The following is a 21718-nucleotide window of genomic DNA, read 5'->3' as shown; positions in this document are numbered from 1 at the left end:
GCCATAATCTAAAGGCGCAGTCAATTCTAGTGGGATAAAACAGTTTTTTATTTAGTCGAGATTGTTGGGAGAATCGGCATGGAAAAGATCCACCACATAATCCAACTGAATAGGCCGAGGAGTTCCAATGGTAGAAACTGAGGGATCCTGTGCTGCAAACAAAATCGTTGCTACAAAAAGAACAATGCCTTCGACCACCGCTGTTTTGACGGCACCAGTGGAGCTGCCCCCTCCCTCGGGGCTTCGATCTCTGACCCCAACACTGGTTTACGATGTAACCAAATCCAAAGATGAGCGCCGACAAACCCTACATGAACTACTCATCAAAGGCCACGATAGCATGGCACCGCTTCGAGAACCGAAGTTGATTCTTCATAGCCATCTTCCGCATGTATGAATAGCCCATCTTCCCTTGCTCCTATATAGACATTTCATCTAATCTTTCAAGCTCCTTGGATCTGGGTATATTCTGGGCGCCAGCAGCAAGCAGTTGAAGGAACTCTATGAACACGAAATCAAAACCCTAGTGCGGGTTGATGATACATCTGTCCGGGGTAACAGCATTTCAAAGAATGAATGGAGGAAATTTCTTGGACAGAAATCGTTGGTACTTCATAATGGCCTGTTTTGGAATAAATCCTAACAAATCCTAGTTACACCGTTGCGTATGTCGACTTTTTCGATAGTGAAGTCAAGATGAACAACGGAGACTGGAAAGCCGTGTTACAGCAGTATCTATTTTCTGGAGCAGAACCGCTTGTCAACGGTCTGGTCGGAGGCCGTATGTCCCAAGATGCCTCAGAGTTATTCACTATCTCAACTAATTCATATCATTCACGCAGTCGGCCATCCATTCATCCACCTCGCCTATGCATGGGAGCTACAGAGCCCGACAGTAGCCACTGAAGGTTTGAGCTTAGGATGTACTGAATACATTCCTCTCCATGGAATTCTCGACCGTGCTCCTACCGACAACTCGTCATATAAGTCGAGTAATATTGCAGAAGTCCTCAGCCGTGTCCAAGCTGATAAGCGCCTTGACGGTTTGTTTACTAAGCCCGGCATCACAAACATTGATATTCTACTGGAAAAACGCTACAGCGTCCTATTGGAACACTGGAATGCATGGGAAGTGACTGATCCCTTGAAGCAGCTAGAACAGTGTTGCGATCTATCGTTACTTTTGGGGATTGGGACAGGCAACGGAGCTGGGCAATATGATTTCTACCTGATCCACACCATGACTGTCGCGCAAGCTATTCGGGTACTGTGGCATTTCATTCCTGAAGAGCGACATGCTTCTATTCTCAAGCAATATGCTCTTTTCCTTCTCCTGATCTATGTTTGCCAGATGAAGCCAGAATTTCCCACCGAAATCATTCAGTGCATTGATTCCATTGACCTAGGTGGTCATGACTGGTCTTGGGTAATGGCGCAAGCGTTGGAACACCGCTGGGCCAAGGATTCCCATTTCTTCAAGGTCGCGCGTGCTCCAAAGGCATTCGAGGACACTTTCGGAAAAAAGAGTGATCATTATTTGAAGGCTTCGGTGAAATTTATTTCTGAATTTAATGGATGGAATGGGTTTGGAGAAGGTGTTGCAGGCTATCTTCCCGATCGGGATGGCTTTCATCCCGACAAGGAATAAGGGAAATTTGCGGGCTTGATGATCTGTGAAAAGGATGGCAAGTCGCTTCCACTGTCAAATTGATGGATTAAAGCTAGCCTTTGATATATAGTAATACAGTAATTACATTTTTTCCACGGTGGGGCCAGCTGTATCGTCATAAGCGAAGAACCTGCCAGTGAGTTGTCTTGATCTAAGGTCGGCAACACTCCACTTATCCCATATGATGAGTAGTACTTGTATTCAAAGCAGAGTCATGAATATGTGAGACTTTATGACTCCGACTCCCGAGGTCTAAACCTCAGAGAAAACCTTGAAATTACTGCTTCGCTCGAACTCGGTCCCGAGGTCATTTCGTGGGCAACCTTCAAAGGTTGGAATGCGGAAGAGGATGATGTACAAGTATCCATAGACATATACCTATACTAACTACCAGGTAGATGTGAAGAACCATCGTGACCTCTACGCGGTCTCCGTCTACGGGTGGATGTGCTACTACGAATGGTACTAGAAATACTGGGGTTTATACCTTCTAGCTCCAGGGCTGACTGACATTGCGAATTCCTTAAGCACTAGTCCAGACTAATATCTAGATTCCTCCATATCTCCTGTCCATTCCACACCTCTTTATTTTGCACGACTTCCGGATAGCACTCTATGGAAGAATTTAATCCTTAATATAGTCTTGCTTGAGAACCAGTAGACTAAAAAGGAGTGTCGCTGTCTTGTAGATATCCTTCCCTTCGATAAAACTGTTCTGCGGCCGGGTGGAGTGGAATTGTTGACTGGGCCATTTTTGCCGGCTGCAACGGATAGGAAAGAGGACTTTGATCCGGTGGGATGTGGCGATACTGCGCCTCCAGGACGTCCCTTGTCTCAACAAGACACCAAGTGAGCAGATGAGCAATGTCATGGGGCATATCGTCGCGCACAATAACGACGAAGTCAGAGAAGTCCACGCACTGGATATCGTGCGTCAGATTACTCCAGAAGTCGGCCTTCACAGAAGACCTTTGGAAGCCGTCCCGGCCTAAAAGCTTGGCTAGAGCGGCATCCTCCATCTCTACTGGCAACAAAGCACGGCTTTCAATCAAGTCTCGCCACCAAGGTGTCATTATAGCCTCTTGAATGACGGCGTCGGCCTGCCCCGTTTGAAAAAGGTCAATGACCTGTTCAGGACGACATGCCTTGACCCAAGAGCCACCCCATGAGTGCATGGTCTCTTCGTCCAATCCATGGGCTTCCAAAACCCGTGCGGAAATGTATCCAATGAAATTTGTACCATCGTCTTCTGAGACTGCGATGCGTAGCGGTAGCTTCCGGTCTCGAATATCCGCGAACGATGAGATATTCAGCCCGGAAGCAGCAGCGAACATCAATCGGTCTCGTTGTGGGAGGACAGCTAGGGCTCGAAGAGAGGGCATGGGGCCGGTCTTCTGGAAAATCTCCTCCCCCAGAAGACTTGCCTTAAGAAGGGTAGCGGGTGTGGAGATTCCGAGATCTGCTTCGCCATTGAAGACTTGGAGAACCGAATCTAGTCCACCATCACGAAGAGACCAAATTGCCGTTCGGCTTTTGGGCCCGGCACGGTCGCAGAACTCTTGAGATAGCCATGATAGGATTCGGTGGAAGTTGGCTTGACCCCAGTCACCCACGCAATGGAGTGTAACAGAGCGATCAATGCGTGGTCTGGTAACACGTTGGTTGCTCATTGTGGCTTGCCTGGGAAAGTGTGCGTAGGTGCGGGCATTCAATCATTTATCATTAATCAGTTATCATATTTGCAAATAGACTGGCGAGAACAATCAATCTGCCGTGATGGTCACGGATCCCGGCTTCCAAAGCCCGATTAAAACCGAATATGCCACTCACTGCGCAAATGCAACTCTGCGGGGGTATAGACTTGCGGACAGCTCGGGTCTAATTCGCACCGAAGAAAGTACTGGGTCTGTAAACACGAGTCTTCCGAACTCTCATGCTCTCCCAACCATTTGTGAAATTCCCGCAACTATATACCTCGCACCGATATTTCCAAATCTCACGTCCTATTTCCGATGGCTGCGCAGAACAGCGATACCTATCCAACGATGTCTATGTCCGACACCCAAACTGCTCTAGACTCGATCTACAGAACTTTGATCTCGGGATGCCACATCCTGCATTACCATCGGTCTGATAATTACATATTATTGTTATAGAGAGATTACTAAATATACACAGCATCTTAGACGCGTATGGCCATCTTTCCGTGAGACATCCCACTCGTTCGGATGTTTTTCTGATGCCTAAGAACATGGCTCCCGCCACCGTTTCATCCCCCGCAGACATCGTGCAATACCACGTAGAGGATGCATCGCCAGTCATCTCAAGTAGTCCTCCCGGATACGTGGAACGTTTCATTCACAGTGCGATCTACAAGAACTACCCAGAAGTACAGAGCGTGGTTCACAGTCATTCCCCAGAAGTCCTCCCATACACAATTACCGGTATGCAGCTCCAGCCATTAGAACTATGGAAACTTCTTTGCCTCTTTGATCACACATAGTGACAAAAACTCTACAGATGTGCCGTTGCGGGCGTGTTGCCACATGAGCGGCTTTTTAGGTAACTTCCCATCACGAACCACACCACTCAGACCTTCAAAGGATACCTTGATCGCATAACCTTTGCGGGTGGCTGACGATGATACATAGGCAGCTCGGTCCCCACGTTTGACATTGCCAACTTCTACCACGAGGGTGATATCCAGGACCTCCTCGTCAGAAATGGGCGACTTGGGGAAAATCTATCGGGGTATTTCTCCACTGATTCAACGCAATGTCTACAACCAGTGGTCCTCATGCGAGGTCATGGATTTACTGCCGTGGGCAAAGGCATAGAGGAGAGCATTTTTCGAGCAATTTACACTGCTCAAAATGCCAGTACTCAAACAACAGCGTTGGCTCTCAGTAGCTCCGCTGGCGTTAGGAAAAATGGCGTTGCCAGTGAACTGCATTACCTTAATCAGTCTGAGATATCCCCCACTACTGAGATGACTGAATGGTCCTTTATGCGGCCATGGAGACTATGGGTACGGGAAGTGGACGCAGAGGGTCTATATGTTAACCTTGCTTGAAACGAATGTCTGGGTCACATCTTGTGGTCACTCTCTGCAATTCGACCTCTTTAACCCATTCTTGTTGCCATACTAGACCGATCGCGGGGCAAGTTCTGTTCACGCACTGGTAGTTCCAGGTTCTCGCGTGTGAGATATTGTACCTGGTGGTTGAGGTCCCGTGAACTTATTCCTATTGATAATAAAGGCCATACAGGCGAAAAAGCTGCATCCCTGCCTCAGAGACGTGAAACCAGTAGAGCTGAAGTAGTCCTGTTTCTCGCTGCTAATCAACCAAACAAAGGGAAAACGTAGTTGATACTCTAGCGCCAACTAGGAGGATACCCTCATAGGGAATTGTCTGCCGGAGTAGGAAAAAGGACTTGAAATTCTCTTTAAAGTGGTCCTATCTCTAGACATTATATTTGGACAGTTACAAAACTGCTTCTCATTTTCCAAAACCAGCTCTAGCATACTGTATTATATAACTGGCTTTATGAGCGAGCCGTGGAAGCAGACAGGGGAGACTATCTTGTTCCCTTCTGGGGACTTGGTGATTGGAACTACTTCAGCCAAAAGTTATTTGTGTGCGAGGCAAACAAATAGGATCAATACGGTATTCTGGGCTCACTGGCTGGACAATACCTTCAAGTCTATAATGGGGGAGCTTGCTCAAACAACAGATATGGGTGCAATTTTCACGGCTTGCCCTGTGTTTAGCAACTAGTAACGGGTCAGGCGACTAGCAAAGACCGAGCAGACTGTCAGAGTTATATCCATGGCTGTGATTAGTTCAGAATATGTCGGTATTCAGGATATTTCTTCCTTCTGCTACAGCGGCCAATTCCTTCCCTTGGACCTGCAAGGAGTGGCTCTTAACCAGAATTAATAGCTTTATAATTAAGGTGCGTGTGTCACGCTGAGCTATCCTTGGAAAAAATTGAAAAAGTGCCTAGTGTGAAATTCAGATGTTAAATCTCACTACGGATATGTGTTTCTGGTTTTTTATTACGTGGGGACGCCATGGTACTGCCAGTGAGAGGTGGATATATACCTGATATCCAAATTAAAAAATATCTATTTTTTCAAGACATCAAAAAACAAAACAAAAAAAGAGTATGAAGATAAAAATTTATATGCCGACATATTTACCAGAAATTATGACTTGGTGATATAATTATTTGGTAATTATTAAATTAGGGCTGAGTGCGGCTCGTTTACAGCAGCCGATACGTGTTTCATGGGTAATCCGGCCACCCGAGAATAATCCCACAGTCGAAGTTTCGAGATTTGAGGGTTTCCTCGGGAATACAGAGTAACTTTCAATCCCTAGAATTCCAAAATATCTTCATTATGGATTAAGTACACGTATAGTCATTTCATGAGATGTGAATGATCGTTCATGCCTTCAGCATACCGGACGCTGAAAGCAACAAGAAATGCTGAAATGCGCCGAATATCGCTGTAATATACTTTGACAACATGGTCAGTAAAATAAGTAAGTTCATTTTCCATTTTCAAAACCAAAGATGAAGTCTTCGTAGCTTTGACAGGGTACCTCTCTCTCGTTGTTAAGTGCCGGGTCTCCGCATTCAACCTGGTCCCAGATATTTGGCCACAGGATAGGGTGATTGCTAAAAAACAGTGCGTTGTTGCCAAAATGAATTTGTTGATCAGGATTGGAATTTGAATCTAGCGCCAGTAAGGGACTAGAACCGAATTGACCCTCAGATTCTCTGGATCCTTTCTCACCAGAAAGCACGTCGTTGGCGAGGTATATTGGCAACCCACGGGTGCTGTGACCATCCAATAACTCCTCTTTCCTAGTACGCGCCTGGGCGAAAAGTTTATCCATTGGCTTTCTGACCCTGTCACTTTGACCGCCGTTAACAGAAGCGCGCGACTCGCAATAGAAATTTTCAACCAACGGCCAATACTTCGCCATAGTAAGTGGATCTTCGCAGGTGCAAAGCTCTGACATAGCAACCGCGAGTCCATGCCAAGGAGTCCACATGCACTCAAACCATCGCCAAGGGGAGGCGCGAGGATCATTATGTCCCTCCAGTATGGTTTTAAGGTTTTCAGCGGCCAATTTCAGTACATCATCTCCAGAAATCGCAGAGGAGACAAACGTCCTGCTCTTTTTCAATGGTCGAACGGAAATAAGTTGTAACCAAGAGTTTATGGTCTGCGTAGTTAGTCGGGCGTACCAGTGAAATGGCTCCCTCTCGGGACTGTATCCAAGGAGCAGCGTTGGGACCGTTTTCCGAAAGCAATCAACAAGTCGCTGCCGCAGGACTAAGTGGTCTATGACAATCTCCATCCAGCCAGAAAACCCTATAGACCTGACAACATTCTGTGCTGCAAAAAGTATCAAAGAAAATGACATATCAGAGAACACGGTGTCATCTTCCTCTTGCACAGGCTCTTCCATGTCAAACCATATATTATCATCGTTCACATTGGAGGGTGGATGGGATTCCAACCATGCCGTCTGCATCATTGGCTCAGAGGCCTGGGATAGAGAGGTTGAGATATCCAGCAGTCCTATGGCAAGCCACAGCCGCCGGCGCATTTCCTGGTCGAAAGGAGTAATAGAAAATGGGGGCTCGGGTAAATGTAGAGATAGGGCTTGGGCCATTCGGAGAGCGATGCTTAACATCGTCCAAACACGTCTACTCTGGTCATAAGTCCAAGTAGCCAGCTGGAAATTTTAGTCAAAATTTCGTCTCCAAAGTAATCAAGAGAATTGTCTTACCAAAGAAAGTACATAGGCTTGTAATATCGTCAAGTCGTTTGAAGCGGTGCAGTCTGCTTTAAATAGTGCTGATTCGGTCTCTTTCCGGAGCAAAGCGACTATGACACTTTTATCTTCCCTAAACAAGGAAACGCATTGAGAGTCGTTCAGAGAGCAAGCCGCCGAGTAGAAAATAGCGGAGGCAAGTGTAGCGGGGGTATGGTGGCCCGGCTTATAGTCCAGATATCGTTCACCATCGCAGAGAAACTTTTGAACGGAGGGTCGGTGAAGAATCTTGAACAATGGATCCACGTTATGCAAATAGATTGCGCAAAGATGTCGGCGGGTTTGAGGAGACAATTGTGTCTCTAGAGTATGACTTTCCGTACCGTGGGTGTTCTTTGCCGACAGTGAATTGACAAGAGTGACACCGAAGGGAGGAGAATTCAGACTCTGGTCTATAGCGTCAATAGTGCCACCGAGGCCGGCTGTGAGAGGAGCAACCGAATGAACTTCGGGTCACATACCCGTGGAGCTGAGGGACTATTGCCAAAAGGTTGCAGATCTGTCGAGATCGCGATGTCACTCTGGCTTGAGGGTGTCCCGCCCGCTTCAGACCATGGAGCGCGGTTTTGCTCTGAGGTACTCGCTCTCGTGTGTACAAGCAAGTCATCGGAAATCGTTCGATCAACCGTGGCCATTTGGATGAGTTGCTGCTCAATTTTGTCCATCCTTTCCATGATTGCAGATGTTGAAGTGTCCGTCTGCCCCGTGGTCCTATTGTTCATCCGACCTCGTGGCAGGCGAGCGCGCCGGACGGCTATGCATTGGACACCATGTCGCTCACAATTCGAGCAAGGGCTTAATTTGTCGCAGTTCACCTTTCGTCGATGGCATCTTTCACACGCAAGTTGCACCTGCTCCCCGGGGAATCGATTGTTCATGTTGCAGTTTCGCTCAGATTCTGAAAGAAGCATCGGTAGATGTTGTAGGGGAGAGCCTATGAATATGCGGGGCAGGTAACTAAGCTACCCCGGGCCAGTCAAGCCTATTACGAATAGTCCTTTAATCCATACTTTGATTTGTTGCATGCTGCACTTTTAAGGCTTGATCTACTTCATTTGTTCTGACCTGTTATTCTTTACCCGTCGGTCGATAATTTTACAGACAGGTTTTTTACCCGTCCCGCACCAGAACAAAAGAACGATATTTTCTAATTTTCGATAACTAAGTATAGGTCCTCAACAGTTGTGTTATTATCGGGCTCTGGAGATTTCCAAAAGCCGGACGATCATCGCAGCTACCCTGGGAATAGTCCGTCGGCAATTCCGTCCGAGTTAATTCGTTCGGGGCTGCGCAGTACCATGGCGAGCTCTATTGAATTTATGACCGATTAATAGACATTAGTAGCCGAAAGGAACTACCAATAAATCAAACCAATCCATTATGGGGGTTCTGTCTGCCAAAAATGGTACCTATATTCCCAAAAACGTCCGCTTTGACATCAGAGTAAACAACAATAGCACCGAGGTGATGGCGACCCTCTCGTCGGATTTAGGTGAATGGCCGAGCGGGGTTTGTGGAATTTTAGGCTTTCGCACCTCCATTTCGCCGCTGGGAAAGAATTAGATAAGGTAACAGAAAGGTTCTACATTATAGTCTGTTCCAAGGGTTACTTGGATGCTTTCCTTTCTTTTGAAGTTGCAGAGTGGAGACTGAAATCAGAGTAGAGCTTGCTTAGCTCACTGGCAAAGAATGAAGGTAGCCATAGGCACAGTGCGTCATTCAAATTGGGCCAACTAGTTTAGAGGGCATAGAGTCACCTCATCGCACAATCAAAAGGAACAGCTTCTGGTAGTCTTTACCTCGTCCTTCTACCTCTGGTTTTTACGCGCCGTGCGCCATGGCTCAATCCCAAACGCATCGGTCGCGCCCGTCGGAAGCATTGTTGGTTAGTCCGGACTGAGAAAACATCGTACAACAAGTACACCGCCCCGAATAGCTCATGAAAGTGCAGTTGATGAAGATAGAAAGACTGTGTACTAATCTGAAAAGCCGGCCTGGAAAATAAACAGCAGGAACTTAGACAACACTTTACCTTCGAGACTGCTATTGCCGACTCTTGCAGCCCAATGTGCGTGTATGATTTTACCCCAGATTGTTATGGCTTATATCCATAGATATCTCGGCCCAAGCGCGTCAAAGTCCACAGGAGATACGCCTACGGAATATTCATTCGGTCTTCAAAATTCCAATTGGCCGTTGTTGAGGCCATTTCTGAGGTTTTAGGAACTTGTCTTGACTACTAAACCGAATAAAAAAGCCCCAGCTACCTTTGAGTATGCTGTTTACTATGCGGCTGTATGTAGGATTGACGACTCAGAATTTCAAGTACTGATCAATGCCAAGGGTGACCTCCACAGCCTCTTTTGCAATATGTAACTGAATGACAGAGTTTTCTTGAATTCCAGATATATCCAATTGACTCTCTACTGATATGCAAAATTTAAATCAAAGATCCCCCACATAGAAAGATGAATCGAATCTAGGTCAGCCATCACCGAACTCAAATTCTGACCCGTACGGCCAAATGATTCTCTTTAGCACCGTTGTTCTCACTGACCTTTGTATCACAAAATGGGGCAAAATATTCCATTTGAACAAAAGGCGCGGACGCACAGATTTTGGTTCCGTACACTGGTTTTTTTGTCTTGGCACTGAATACGTGACCCTGGAGGCGCCAGATGAGGAAAAGCCGCTTGGATGAGAAAGAAATTATTTCGGCCATTGAGGTTTACCAATTGCCTCAAATATTCAAGTGACTGCTCCTCAAAATTGTTAAGAATTACCCTCAATTCTCAAGAAGGCGCAAAGGTGGAGTACCACCCAACTCGTGATAATGATACCCCGAGATCCTAGAATGAGTGGATCTGGATAAACGAAGACCCCTAAACCCAGCTAAATACTTAATTGGAGACTCGGCCTTTCAAGTGGGTTACTAACCTCGTTCAACATGAGGTCTAGTAGTCTTGCCCTCTTCTTCGCACCAGGGTGTCTCGCTGTACTCTACGCCCCACCCTCGAGAAAATTGATTCCACCAGTGGTAGTCGGCACAAACAGCTCCGTCACAAACGCAGCGTCTCTGGCCAATGTAGCGACACCCACGCAGCTCTCTTCGATGGCCCTTCGTCAGTGACATTTGACTTCCAGAGGAACGTTGCCGGCATAGTGTCCATCGATGTCGCTTCGGCTTCTTCAGATGCCTTCCTCGGTGTAACATTTTCCGAGTCAAGCTTATACGTCAGCGAACAGGCATGCGATGGGACAGCGGACGCAGGATTCGACAGTCCTATCTGGTTCTCCTGTGCAGATGGGCCTGGCCTCTACACGGCAGCAAAAAGACACAACAGAGGCGGGTTTCGGTACATGACTTTGGTCAGCAGTACGACGGCGAAGGTATTCCTGGACCGGGCCCCTTTGCCTAGTCATGTAACTAAGTTCTAGTACTATTGATAGTCATATTTGACATTATAAAGACGCTAGGAATAGCTTGAAGCTTCACATCAGTAGTCTTTGGGTGTTATCTCAAATCAGGAGAATATCTCATATTGTAGTCCATAGCCTATGTGATAAGTCTTCAAACAGAAGAATTAGCATCCCCTTTCGCAGTAATTTCTCACTGAGCGTCGATCTTTCTTCAATTTATTCCTGCATTTGCAAAGGGCACTAGAGTTGCGAGCACTGATTTATCCCTTCACTTCAAATCTTCGGAAGCCTTCCTGGAACCCAGTGCTCTTCTGCCCAGCTCTCAGCCCCAGCATCCCTCAACTCTTGCTCGGCTACTTGATAAGTTGTTTGTCCATTACGCCGCTGCATCTGTTTAAAATTTTGCTCTAACTCAGCATTCGTCCAGAAGTAGATCATCACACACGTCTTCAGTTTTTCCCCATCATCGGATTTCCTTTTATCCCAGAGTCCTAGAGGGGTGGCTCTATGTGCAACCCTCACATTTCTGCGCATAATGGGCCCAAGAGCGCCTAGAGGTTCGAGGGCCTTAACTTTAGGCCTCCTATACCTTTCCTCCAGGCCCATTGTAGCTGAGAAGTGCGCACATATAAAAGAGATACGATAGCTTGGGCTTCTCAACCACTGGCTTATAAAGGGATAATCAAACTCATAGACCTCTGGCGGAACCGAGGAGTATCGACATAATGCTGACAAGTAGATCTCGTATGATGATGACGCTCTGAATTGATTCAATTCCTCTTGGGATGACCACACTGGAGAATTTAGTATCTTTGTTGCTCGTCAAGGGAAGGTATATTACATGTGATCAGAAGTACATCATTTAAATGTTCCTCGATTCGGCCCCATCTAGAAAGATAATGCCCGGGAAATTCTGTCAGGTTTCGTGCGAAATCTCTCCAGTATTCGTCCTCCAGACTTGCGCTCTCAGGCACGTAAAATTTGGTAAATACCAGCAGCTGCGGGTCTGACATAACTGCTTCTTCAGACTGAGGAAATAAAGAAAACGATAACTTCGGGATATTAAACGTAGTATGTGAAGATGGTTTGTGCAAGTGAAAAATCCAGCGCGCAAATAAACAAGAGAGAGCGCAGGTGAAAACGGAAAGCGACGTCAGGCCATCGAGCCGGGGTGGAGGGGCCAGGGTAGAGGGGCCAGGGGCCATGGTGCCGTGGGGCCGTGGGACGTGGGGGCCGGGGGCCGGGGGCCGGGATGCTGGGGGCCGGGGGGTGGGGGCTGGGGCCAGGTTAGAGGGGCTGGGAGGTTGGGGCTAGGGGCTTGGGGCCAATTCACCCGTGGCGTTCAGCTTTCGCATTCGTACAAAGTACATCCTCTACAGAACTTTCATCAGCGTTCTGATTTACGCAGATGAGACAAAAACAAGCGGCTGTTAGTCTCAATGATTCCACAAGGTTCAAGTTCTGGTTGATGTTCATCTGGAACTGATCTGTTCCTGCAATTCTTTACGGAGACATGTCGATTTCTCCCTGATTTGAAATCCTTCAAACACGACTTGGAATATTCAACCGCTGCACCACCTGGGCAGTAGCAATGTTTTGCAGTACAGATGATCGTCGGTAACAACCTAACTCGAAACGCCTGATTCTTCATAGTATCTCCAACTTGAATTCGTCCGCATTAAACCTGGCTCAAGAATCTACTCCTGAAACAAATAGCCCCCAGCAAGGCTAGGAGACTCTCTCCAATTAAATGGATGCTACAAATGAATGCGGCTGGCAAGAAATTAGGGGCCGGCCCCTGCTAGCAAGCTCACGGCATCTTCCTAAAGATAGATAAATCCCCCAATGTGCCACTATGTTTTCTAATGAAAAGGCCATTCTCTGTCACTTCCCCGAGATTAGACGGAAATCACGACAAAGGGTATTTCTGCTAGGAATCGGAGAAGTATGTCATCGATCACCGTGAAGGTTTTGGCCTTATGGCTTTTTTACATCCCTGTTGCCTTTTCAGCCGGGATTGGTGATGTGTTTCATGTGAAGCAAGGATCCGAGAATGGCGGTTGTGACTCTCACTTATCGGACCTTACACGATGGTGGACGGAATCTCAAGCCATGGCCTCCGCCGGTCTTTCTGCGTTTGATGACGCGAACGGTAACGCTGGTGACACAAAAACAAAGAACGCGAAACACGCTCTTCAGAAATACTTGGGTATTGACGATGATACAAGCAATGAGGACAAGGAGGATATCAAATGTAAGACATTAGGCCATCTCTTACAACCCTTTGGCCATCTTCAAGCCAAGTGTTTTGGTACTTTGCCTGAAAGGTACCATCTTCCGGATTTTGGCTTACAATAGATACTATAGCAATTCTCCTGGACGTTCAATTGTTCATGGCCAAGAAAAAGTTTCTTAAAGATGACCTGCCATGGTTGTTTTGTGACAGCACTTGGCTGGAACAGAAATCTAGGACAGATAAAATTGAAGAGTGTGGTGAAGAGGTGGAAATTCAAGACTCTGCCAAATACGGACCGCAATTAGAAGCGGACGAAAGTTCGGTGCCATACTACTCCTCAGACCTTGATCAGTATGTCGTAGATCAAGTCTGGGGAGAAGGAGGTGTATGCGCTTCTTCGCGCGAACTGGGGGTGACCCAAGGTCTCACGGACCCAAGTACCGTCACATTATGCCCGAGGGCCTTCACAAGAACCGGCGTGGAGACAAATTTCGGTGTCGATGCTCAAGGCAAAAAGCTTCGCGACGTGCTCTCGAAAAGTGCGACCTTGTTCCATGAGTTATTCCATCTGGTCATTGGCAGCGACGATACTATAGATGCGACCTGTACGTCCACTAGTACTCTGTGATACAACTTCAATCCGAGACATAGCTGACCCGCTTAACAGATGATCTTGGGACTCTTTTTAAGCATATTGAAAAGCCTTACACCATACCTGGTAAATCTGAATGGGACGGTCAACGAAATGCTCTGAAAAACTTGGATCGCAAGACCAATGCTATGTTGGTTCGCACGAATCCTGAGACTTGGGTGTTCTTCTGCACCGATTACTGGTATACTCTCAACAAGAACTTATATTGGGATACCACAGGAGTATCCAATACAGCTTAGAGATATCACTTGGTTTGAATCTGGAAATTGGAGACAAATTTGTCCGCGTCGGGCAGGTTTTGTCTGCAGTGTAATTCTGCTATCAAATTTATCTCCAAGCGCAGTGTTAATAATATTAAATGAAGACCCTTTCACTATTGAGCCCAAATTATTCTTTTCACAATGGCAAACTAGACCTGTCTCGCAGGATTTGGTCGAAGTATGCCCATTGGCAGCTACTAGCGTATAATCTTTTTTTTCATTGAGCCAGGTTCGTGAAGCTAGTTGGAGGCGAAACTTAGGCTAAACAAATTGCCATATATATCTGTCAGATACAAAAGTAGACATGGGTGGATTGTGGCAGAGTTGATAGATCAGGAAGTGAAGAACCGTTTTGATGTGGCAAAATGATTTTAAATCAGCAGCCTAAAGAGTGGAGAACTTTTATTTCTCCTGGCTCTTTGAGGCGAAGGAAAGGCATCAAATTAAATTCGGCCTCTTCAACGATCTTTCACTCGAAGTGCGAGGACTCGCTGGAGATTAGGGTCCTCTGTACTTTTATCGACGTGGTGAGAACCGACATGTCTAAACGGTGTTAGATCCAATTGCTAATACCAAGTGGACGAGTTACTTCTTTCAATGATGACCAGAGCATGTACAAAGACCAACTACCTAATATTTTCAGTGATACATTTAATCCTGCATTTAATCATGGAGATATCAATGTTTATAAGAACAGTACCGATCTCGGTTTGATCAAGACGATTTCTCCATTCAAAAAGCCAAGTCTCCAGTTCACAATGGCCGCTGTTAAGTCGGTCTCCTCTATGAGCCCCAGGAAATCGAAGAGACAAAAAAAATGCCGTCGCAAAACAACTCTCATGAAGAAGGCGTCCGAGTACAGCAAGATGTGCGACGCGGATGTATGCGTAGGTATTCGTTTGCGAGAGACGGGTCAGGTACATATTTTGACAGCAGATGATTCTGGGTTTTGGGCTTTCCTTGCCTCACAACTGGTATGCCGCGAGCTCCGCTATCCACAGAAGAGGCTGCTAATTCTTGAAGTGCGCCTACTATCCCAAGCCAACTTTGGTAACTGTCCAAGATTTGGATAGGGTCAACAAAGGACTGGCCGTCACCTCCAAGTGGGGTGTTAGCAAACATTCCGCGGGTGATCGCCACGTTTAGATTACACCGTCGCCTTGACTTCTAGTTTATAATTGCGATCGAGGGAGAGCAGAGCAGTGACTCGCAGAAACTATATTAAGCTTTCTAGACTGTCCTTACTCATACTGTTTTTTTTTTCACCTAAATTCGTAATTGCATGAGCGAACAGAATTGCTAGGTGGTCCTTCAAAAAAGACAAGAAATCGAGCATTTTCCCGGTTTCATGCTGATAGGTTTGCGGGGGGTGTTGGAGATCAAGTAGGATGGGCGAAAGCCAAAAGAATCAATCTAATCTGAAACACTAACCGCCCTCAGCCCATCACATCCCACCGAAGATGTACAGTGTATATACAGTGCGCATTTATTTACTTTCGTTATCGACGAGCATCTTCATCATATCTCCTGTGCCTTGATTAAGCGATCATTGATCAGTGAGCGGACAAGTTTTTAATAGTACGTAATTTCTCTACACGCTCCATAGACGCCATTTCTCCTAGGACTGCTCGGATTTACCTTGCTGTCTGTCGTTGGGGAAACGAACCGAGTAAATACCAGTAGCGATGATAACAACAAGGCAATACGATGCTTTGTAATACATAATTAACTTATTAGCCTCATATGTCGTCAATTACTTATGTTTCCGGCACAATGCATCAGTTGATTCTACCAGAATACAAGTGATTGCCAGACCCACGTTACATAACTGTACAATATCTTTACAAAACGGTACACTGCACCGCCACATGCACATGCTTGCAGTATTAGCGAGCCGCGTGTAATGTATTGTCAGATGTCTGTTTTGTATTGTCTTACTGATCTCTGAATCAACCTACTGTAAGATGGGAATGCTCGTAGGCTGTCTGCGTTGGCAGACGGGTCGATCGCGAAGAGACAACACCACCACACTCGCAGAGTGCAAGGAGACGATAGGCAAGCGTGACGCTATAGAGAATCAACAGAACGAACACCAGAGCGAATAACAGAACCTTTCATAAGCAGTATACCGATACCGCAACCTCAGCAGCCTCAGTAGAACATTTCATAAGGGGGAACATGCATGTTGAATTGATAATCTAGAACGAACGCTACTTATTCTCCTGAAACAAAGCAGGAGCCTTGTTGCTAAGGCTTCTGTCACCTGACCCTAGGGTACCGATATTGAGAGCGGAAATCCCCATTACAGTAGTAGGTAGTTAGGAGTTGAGCAATTCAATGAAGCAATAGTATTTTATCATTAAAAATAGCGGCGGAGTTCAATAAAAGGACGGAGCATCATAAAGTCTCTTTGAGAGGGTCCGGGCACTCCTCGATGGTGGGCAACCCCTTTCCTGTTGCCATTGAAGATGTGGAGGGGATACGAGGTCATGGGGGTGGACTGTTTTCCTTCTTGATGGCCTGGACAGGTTCCTTTTCCGGGGATCGGAATCGGGAGCGGGAGCGCGAGCGCGAACGAGAGCTTGAGGAAACTGAAACAATGTCGCTATCTGAGTCCGTATCATTTTCGTCGTCCTCCCCTGCACCTTGCATAGCCGCAATGCGGCTTAGGTTCCATTGCATTTCCAGAAGCTGGAAAGAGGGGAGAGGCCTTTCCTTAGGATCGTCCGTTGTAATCGTAAATATTTCCCCCGACAAGATGATTGACTTGGTCTCCATATTGAACAGAAAGATGTTCTCCCCGGGCCCATCGCAGAAGCCCGTTGGGTACTTTGGATCGGGGTGCTCCATAGTTCGGATCTTGTTCTTGGAGTGGATGGATTTGTTTGGCAGTGGTAACCAGTGAAATGCAAGATCCATTGATGTCAATTCATCGTTAATAGAGATAGGGAGGAAGGCGCAGATGGGCATATCCCAGTATGCGTGGAGGGCCGGGCCCAGGCATAGCATGTTCTGTACTTTCTCCGTGTTGAAAGCCCCATCATTTCCCAGGATTTCGGCGCGCCATGCATTCACCTTATCAACGCCCCAAAAGTCTATCAGAAAGTTCCAGCTTGCCGCTCTCTTGGTCATATGAAGCTTGAACGGAACAATGTGAGCAACCTCGAGGGTTGTTCGACCATGTTTTGTGAGGATGCACTTGTTTTCATCCCGTTGGAGGGTAGCATGCTTGGCTGGGCTGCTGCGGAGAGGCTTGGAAGAGCGCAGAGGGCGCACAGGGCTGGTCTGGCAATAGGGCTCGGGATCTATGGATGACGATTGGGCTCTGGGTCTCTTCCGCCTATCCTGGACTTTCGTGGGTTCAACGAGGGCGGGTTCAACGAGCGTGGGTTCAACGAGCGACAGTTCGTTCTTCGGGGCATGCTTCCCGGCAGCGAAGATTCTAGGCCAGTTCTCGCATCTCAGAGTGGTTAATTGCAAGGTTCGTAAGCGAAAACCCGTCGCGTCGGTATTTCTGATCGCAGAAAGTTTCTCGAGGACAGTAATATCTGAAAACCATAAGGGAAAGAACATGGAGCGAGGAATTTCGGCAAGTTCGACATCTTGCTGTATAATGTTTCGTATCAGCTTCTGACGATGTAGGTCAAGAAACTCGCTGAAGATATGTTGATCATCGGCCATTGTTGGTACAAAATATAGAGTTACCCGCCGTGGGTAACTACAGGCTTTTGAATTGCCGACAACAGCAGAGATACGAGGAGGTTGAGGTTGAGAATCCGAAATCCCCCCGTCGTGGGGAGACTGGAGGCCTGTAGACTACCGACGGCAGCAGAGATGCGAGGAGGTTGAGGTTAAGAATCCGAAATCCCCCCGTCGTGGGGAGACTGGAGGCCTGTGATGAGTTGAAATCTTGACGGGAGTGAAGATGGACAAAGGGGATGAGGATGAAAAGATGGAAAGATGGAGGATGGGTGTGAATGTCACGGAAGTTGCCTGGAAAGGAAAAGGTGTGACCATGGGAAGAGATATCACGTGTCTATGTCGCCCTAAATGTACTAGTACTATCATTCACTATTTAGCTTTGACATTACATATATAGTCAGAGACTTATTCTTCGGTATACTACATCTTTATTGGGGTTTCAATTTTATTCACCCAATCGCCGCCTTGTTCCCCGCCATTATCTCGTTTTCTTCCGCATGACGATGCGGCTCTGCCGCGGAGACACCTTTGCCATCTCCAAAACCCTCGCCTTCTAGGATGTTTTAAAAGCATGACCTAAAGACCTCCTCAGCTTAGTATCGGCCAAGTCACCTTATATCATTCTATTCCCAACACAACAACCCCATATCGCCCGCACCCTGAGGCGCTCGCCCCTGTGGCTCCCTTCACTTCACCGATGTATCACAAGGTGGCCGAGTTACCTTGAATTCATTCTACGCATCAAGCTTAGCTAACAGCTAGTTTTAATAGGTACCGAATTTTACTCAGAATCTCCGAGTCCTCCCCAAGTGCTTAATTTCCCCATCATCCGATCCTCCACATCACCCGAGGTCACCCCAATAACTCGGGCCCTCCAGGTCCTCCACTTCTGCAAATCCTCCACTTCTGTAAATCCTCCACATGAAGTCACTCTCTGATGTCGCTAACCACCACCGGGACCATTGGAATCATCATCCCCTTACAATTGATCATGCTCATCAAGCTCATCATCCATGGGTGGGAGTGCGAGCCCATTCAGAAGGGCGTTCAGTTGAAGATGAAGGCCGTCGGTTGTTGGGCTGAAGCAGTGCATAAATCCGGTCAATTTCGGCTTGAAGTGCAGCCTGGGATCGGTACCGCACTTGGCATGCACCGGGAGTAGGAGCTTGCTGGGCGGGGTTTGGGACATAGACAGGAGCGGCTGGGTCGTAGGGCTGGGCGGGATTTGGGTTCGCAGGAGCAACCACATTTCCTCGAGTAAAAAGTCGGGGAGGCTGAAGTTGGGCGGTGTGCCACTGGCACCGGTGCCCTTGATAATATGGCAGCAGTCACCGATTGGAATAGAAGTTGAAACTTGAAAGATAGATGTAGACTTGCGTTATCCAGGACAATATGTTTTTGTTTTGTTTTTCTCAGCTGGCCGGTGATGTATTGTACGCGCGGCATATCCAAGTTTTGGTATACGAAAGGCTAGAATGGTGGAAGGACTACTCCTGGACTAGTTGGCGATTGAGGGAAAAAACAAAGAATCAATAAATATGCATTCAAGTTATACGCGCAGTAAACAGACATCTCTCTATGGATGTGGATAAATCGTTTTACTTTAGTACAGTTAAGGCGAGTTAAAACACGTGATTCCCCCTTCAACCTAAAAAAACCTCCACATCAATATGACGCAGCAATACCTTCCCTGCAGGCAACTTCTAACTATAAATTTCATACCCATTATCTATCTGTCTGTTCTATCCCTTCTGTCCGTACAAACACCGCTAACTGCTATTGGTTCTGCTGCCTGAACGCGTCAAATCTACTACCAGCTGATATCAACCACCGTCTTCTTTTATATCTGTTTACCGACTGTTGAGCTCGCTCGCTCGCGCGCGCGCTGTTGCGTTGATGCGATTCCTCCCTGTCGATTCCTCCCTGTTGGTGTAGATGAAAATGGTTAAGATGAAGATGTAAAACAAACGTCACGTGTGGGGGGTCCTTTGCTCAACGCCCTAAGTTGGTAGTATCGAGTAATTTGTAAGGGCGGAATAGCTTCAATCAGGCCCGGGCAGCAGGGCAGCGATGTTATAGCATGAAAAGACTGGGTATAACCACTAAGTCAAAATTTGTATGGGGATCGCTAGCAGTTTTGGACGCGGGTGGTACAGGCAGCCTCGGTCGGCAAAAAATACCCCAAATCCCGTTGGAACCTCCGTTGCATCGGTGCGTCTTCCAAGTGCCGTAAGGTGACAGCCGAAGCGCCAAGCAGAACAGGGCGACCTTGAATCAACTCCTTGCTCAATTCCGACATGTGGAATACCAAGCGGTAGATGCGAACGAAGATGTGCCTTGAAAGGCATTGGGCATTCGGTGGTGAAGACGCTGCGCATTAGGTACCGAAGCCAGCCGCTACAAGAGGCGGGATATCGTCCTCGTTAAGATAGAATAGAAAGGTATCCAAACTCCGATATGGAGCGTTCGGTCGCGAGATTGGCGACGAAGGGGAAGATCATGTCCGGCGTATGGAAACTGATAAGAAGATCATGAAACGATGAAGCCGTGAGTATCAATGATACGCCGGAGTGCGTATGGAAACATGAAGCCGCGTGTATGAAGTATGCTCCCCCCCCCCCTTTTTTTTAAAAAAAAAATGTTCGGCTCTTCATCGACGAAGAGTTTGTTTCCGTCGATGGGTTCGATGGGTCCATCCAATTGAGCCATAATCCCAGTAATCTGCGCGGCCATCTCCGAACGGCGCGTCGCTGTCGTCAGATCTACGATAGCATTCTGGACTGATCGTACCTCTTCTGTGAGTCTGGGGGCTTGATAGATGATTCTACCTCTTTGTCCGTAATTTGGCGCAACTCAACGAGCTTAACATTATCGTTGAGGATATCCTTAAGTGCCGTCTATTAGTCAACGGATAAACTTATAATAAATTCCTTTACCTCTGGCGATGTTTCCGCCAGAGCTAGGGCCTCGTTAATTGTATCGATATACAAACTGTATACTGATAAAGCGTTTTTGAGGCAGTATAGGGTGATTATAAACAGTTGCGCTGTTATATCTATAGTATTTGCATTAGAGAATTCTTTGATCCTCTGTATATTGAGCGTCTATTAAGCTGTCTGCTGCTCTGCTGGCAGTACCGGTGTTGTTAGGATCCCTTAGAGTAATTGTCACCTTTTAGCGGCAGACCTTCGGTGCCTGAAACCTAAGGTTGACCCACACCCTCCGGGTGTGGGTCAACCGGCGGTCAACGGAGTTTGCTCGTCAACGAAGCTTTTTTTTATTTTCTAGGTATTTTAACCCACAACGCCTGATATATAGACAATCAACTATAATCCTCTTCTAGGTTAGGCAATAACGGAGGGTATTCGACCTCGAAATTGTCTAATCTTGCGCGTGAAGCATCGCTCATGGCCGGATAAGGTAGTGGATTGCGTAACTCCGTAAGCGCTTCCTTGATCTCTTCTGCCTTTTTTCGGTCACGAATGTGGCGATTAGCATCTTTAGTGGATAGGGCACCAAATTTGCCTAACTGCTTTTGCGACTTGAGTGCAATTTTGCGTTGTTTAGGCAATCTATTCTCTAGGGTATCCTGTAGTAGGCCTTTATCCTCTGCAAGCTGAATCTGGGATTGGGCAACACGAAGCAATTGGTCACGTATATCAGCCGGAAGAGGCGATTTATCAAGTATATTGACCATTTTATTGCGTGTTCGACGTGCATCCCACACGGATTTAGGTGGTGTATTGGGGATACTAGATATTTGCTCTGGTGGTGGTGTACCATCAAATATCTTGAGATCCGGCTCAGGGGTTTGTACAGCCACCAAAGGCTCAATAACTAGCTTAGGTTTGTAAGGATAGATACCACGTGTAGCAAATGCCTTCCGAATAGTACGTGGTGTCATTGCTTTTGCACGAATTGCGG

General features: G+C 46.9%; 9 protein-coding genes across 9 annotated transcripts; 4 read left to right on the top strand and 5 right to left on the bottom strand.

Annotated features, from left to right (window-relative positions):
* Positions 1-184: 184 nt before the first annotated feature.
* N7509_013526 (questin oxidase family protein) lies at positions 185-1648 on the top strand (the record flags this gene model as incomplete). Its single annotated transcript, XM_056638163.1, has 4 exons — positions 185-391; positions 449-603; positions 654-781; positions 843-1648. The coding sequence occupies 4 exons, from the start codon at positions 185-187 to the stop codon at positions 1646-1648; spliced, it is 1296 nt and encodes a 431-aa protein (XP_056481670.1).
* A 683-nt stretch (positions 1649-2331) lies between these two features.
* On the bottom strand, positions 2332-3339 carry N7509_013525 (TAXI family TRAP transporter solute-binding subunit; the record flags this gene model as incomplete). Its single annotated transcript, XM_056638162.1, has 1 exon — positions 2332-3339. The coding sequence occupies one exon, from the start codon at positions 3337-3339 to the stop codon at positions 2332-2334; it is 1008 nt and encodes a 335-aa protein (XP_056481669.1).
* Positions 3340-3681: 342 nt separating this feature from the next.
* On the top strand, positions 3682-4742 carry N7509_013524 (class II aldolase/adducin family protein; the record flags this gene model as incomplete). Its single annotated transcript, XM_056638161.1, has 3 exons — positions 3682-3797; positions 3848-4113; positions 4321-4742. 3 exons carry the CDS (start codon positions 3682-3684, stop codon positions 4740-4742), a joined length of 804 nt encoding a protein of 267 aa, XP_056481668.1.
* Positions 4743-6225: 1483 nt separating this feature from the next.
* On the bottom strand, positions 6226-8402 carry N7509_013523 (Zn(II)2Cys6 transcription factor; the record flags this gene model as incomplete). Its single annotated transcript, XM_056638160.1, has 3 exons — positions 6226-7425; positions 7480-7946; positions 7982-8402. The coding sequence occupies 3 exons, from the start codon at positions 8400-8402 to the stop codon at positions 6226-6228; spliced, it is 2088 nt and encodes a 695-aa protein (XP_056481667.1).
* A 2815-nt stretch (positions 8403-11217) lies between these two features.
* On the bottom strand, positions 11218-11550 carry N7509_013522 (uncharacterized protein; the record flags this gene model as incomplete). Its single annotated transcript, XM_056638159.1, has 1 exon — positions 11218-11550. The coding sequence occupies one exon, from the start codon at positions 11548-11550 to the stop codon at positions 11218-11220; it is 333 nt and encodes a 110-aa protein (XP_056481666.1).
* Positions 11551-12891: 1341 nt separating this feature from the next.
* N7509_013521 (uncharacterized protein) lies at positions 12892-14071 on the top strand (the record flags this gene model as incomplete). The annotated part of the gene is made up of 3 exons (XM_056638158.1): positions 12892-13198; positions 13312-13785; positions 13848-14071. 3 exons carry the CDS (start codon positions 12892-12894, stop codon positions 14069-14071), a joined length of 1005 nt encoding a protein of 334 aa, XP_056481665.1.
* Positions 14072-14850: 779 nt separating this feature from the next.
* Positions 14851-15238, top strand: N7509_013520 (uncharacterized protein; the record flags this gene model as incomplete). Its single annotated transcript, XM_056638157.1, has 2 exons — positions 14851-15066; positions 15116-15238. 2 exons carry the CDS (start codon positions 14851-14853, stop codon positions 15236-15238), a joined length of 339 nt encoding a protein of 112 aa, XP_056481664.1.
* A 1341-nt stretch (positions 15239-16579) lies between these two features.
* Positions 16580-17773, bottom strand: N7509_013519 (HNH endonuclease signature motif containing protein; the record flags this gene model as incomplete). Its single annotated transcript, XM_056638156.1, has 1 exon — positions 16580-17773. The coding sequence occupies one exon, from the start codon at positions 17771-17773 to the stop codon at positions 16580-16582; it is 1194 nt and encodes a 397-aa protein (XP_056481663.1).
* A 1000-nt stretch (positions 17774-18773) lies between these two features.
* On the bottom strand, positions 18774-19043 carry N7509_013518 (uncharacterized protein; the record flags this gene model as incomplete). Its single annotated transcript, XM_056638155.1, has 1 exon — positions 18774-19043. The coding sequence occupies one exon, from the start codon at positions 19041-19043 to the stop codon at positions 18774-18776; it is 270 nt and encodes an 89-aa protein (XP_056481662.1).
* Between the last annotated feature and the right edge of the window lie 2675 nt (positions 19044-21718).

The sequence above is a fragment of the Penicillium cosmopolitanum genome (assembly GCF_028827165.1).
Source record: "Penicillium cosmopolitanum strain IBT 29677 chromosome Unknown utg000012l:1.0-3308103.0:1.0-3310761.0, whole genome shotgun sequence".
NCBI lineage: Eukaryota > Fungi > Ascomycota > Eurotiomycetes > Eurotiales > Aspergillaceae > Penicillium > Penicillium cosmopolitanum.
This window is presented reverse-complemented; position numbering and strand designations above follow the sequence as displayed.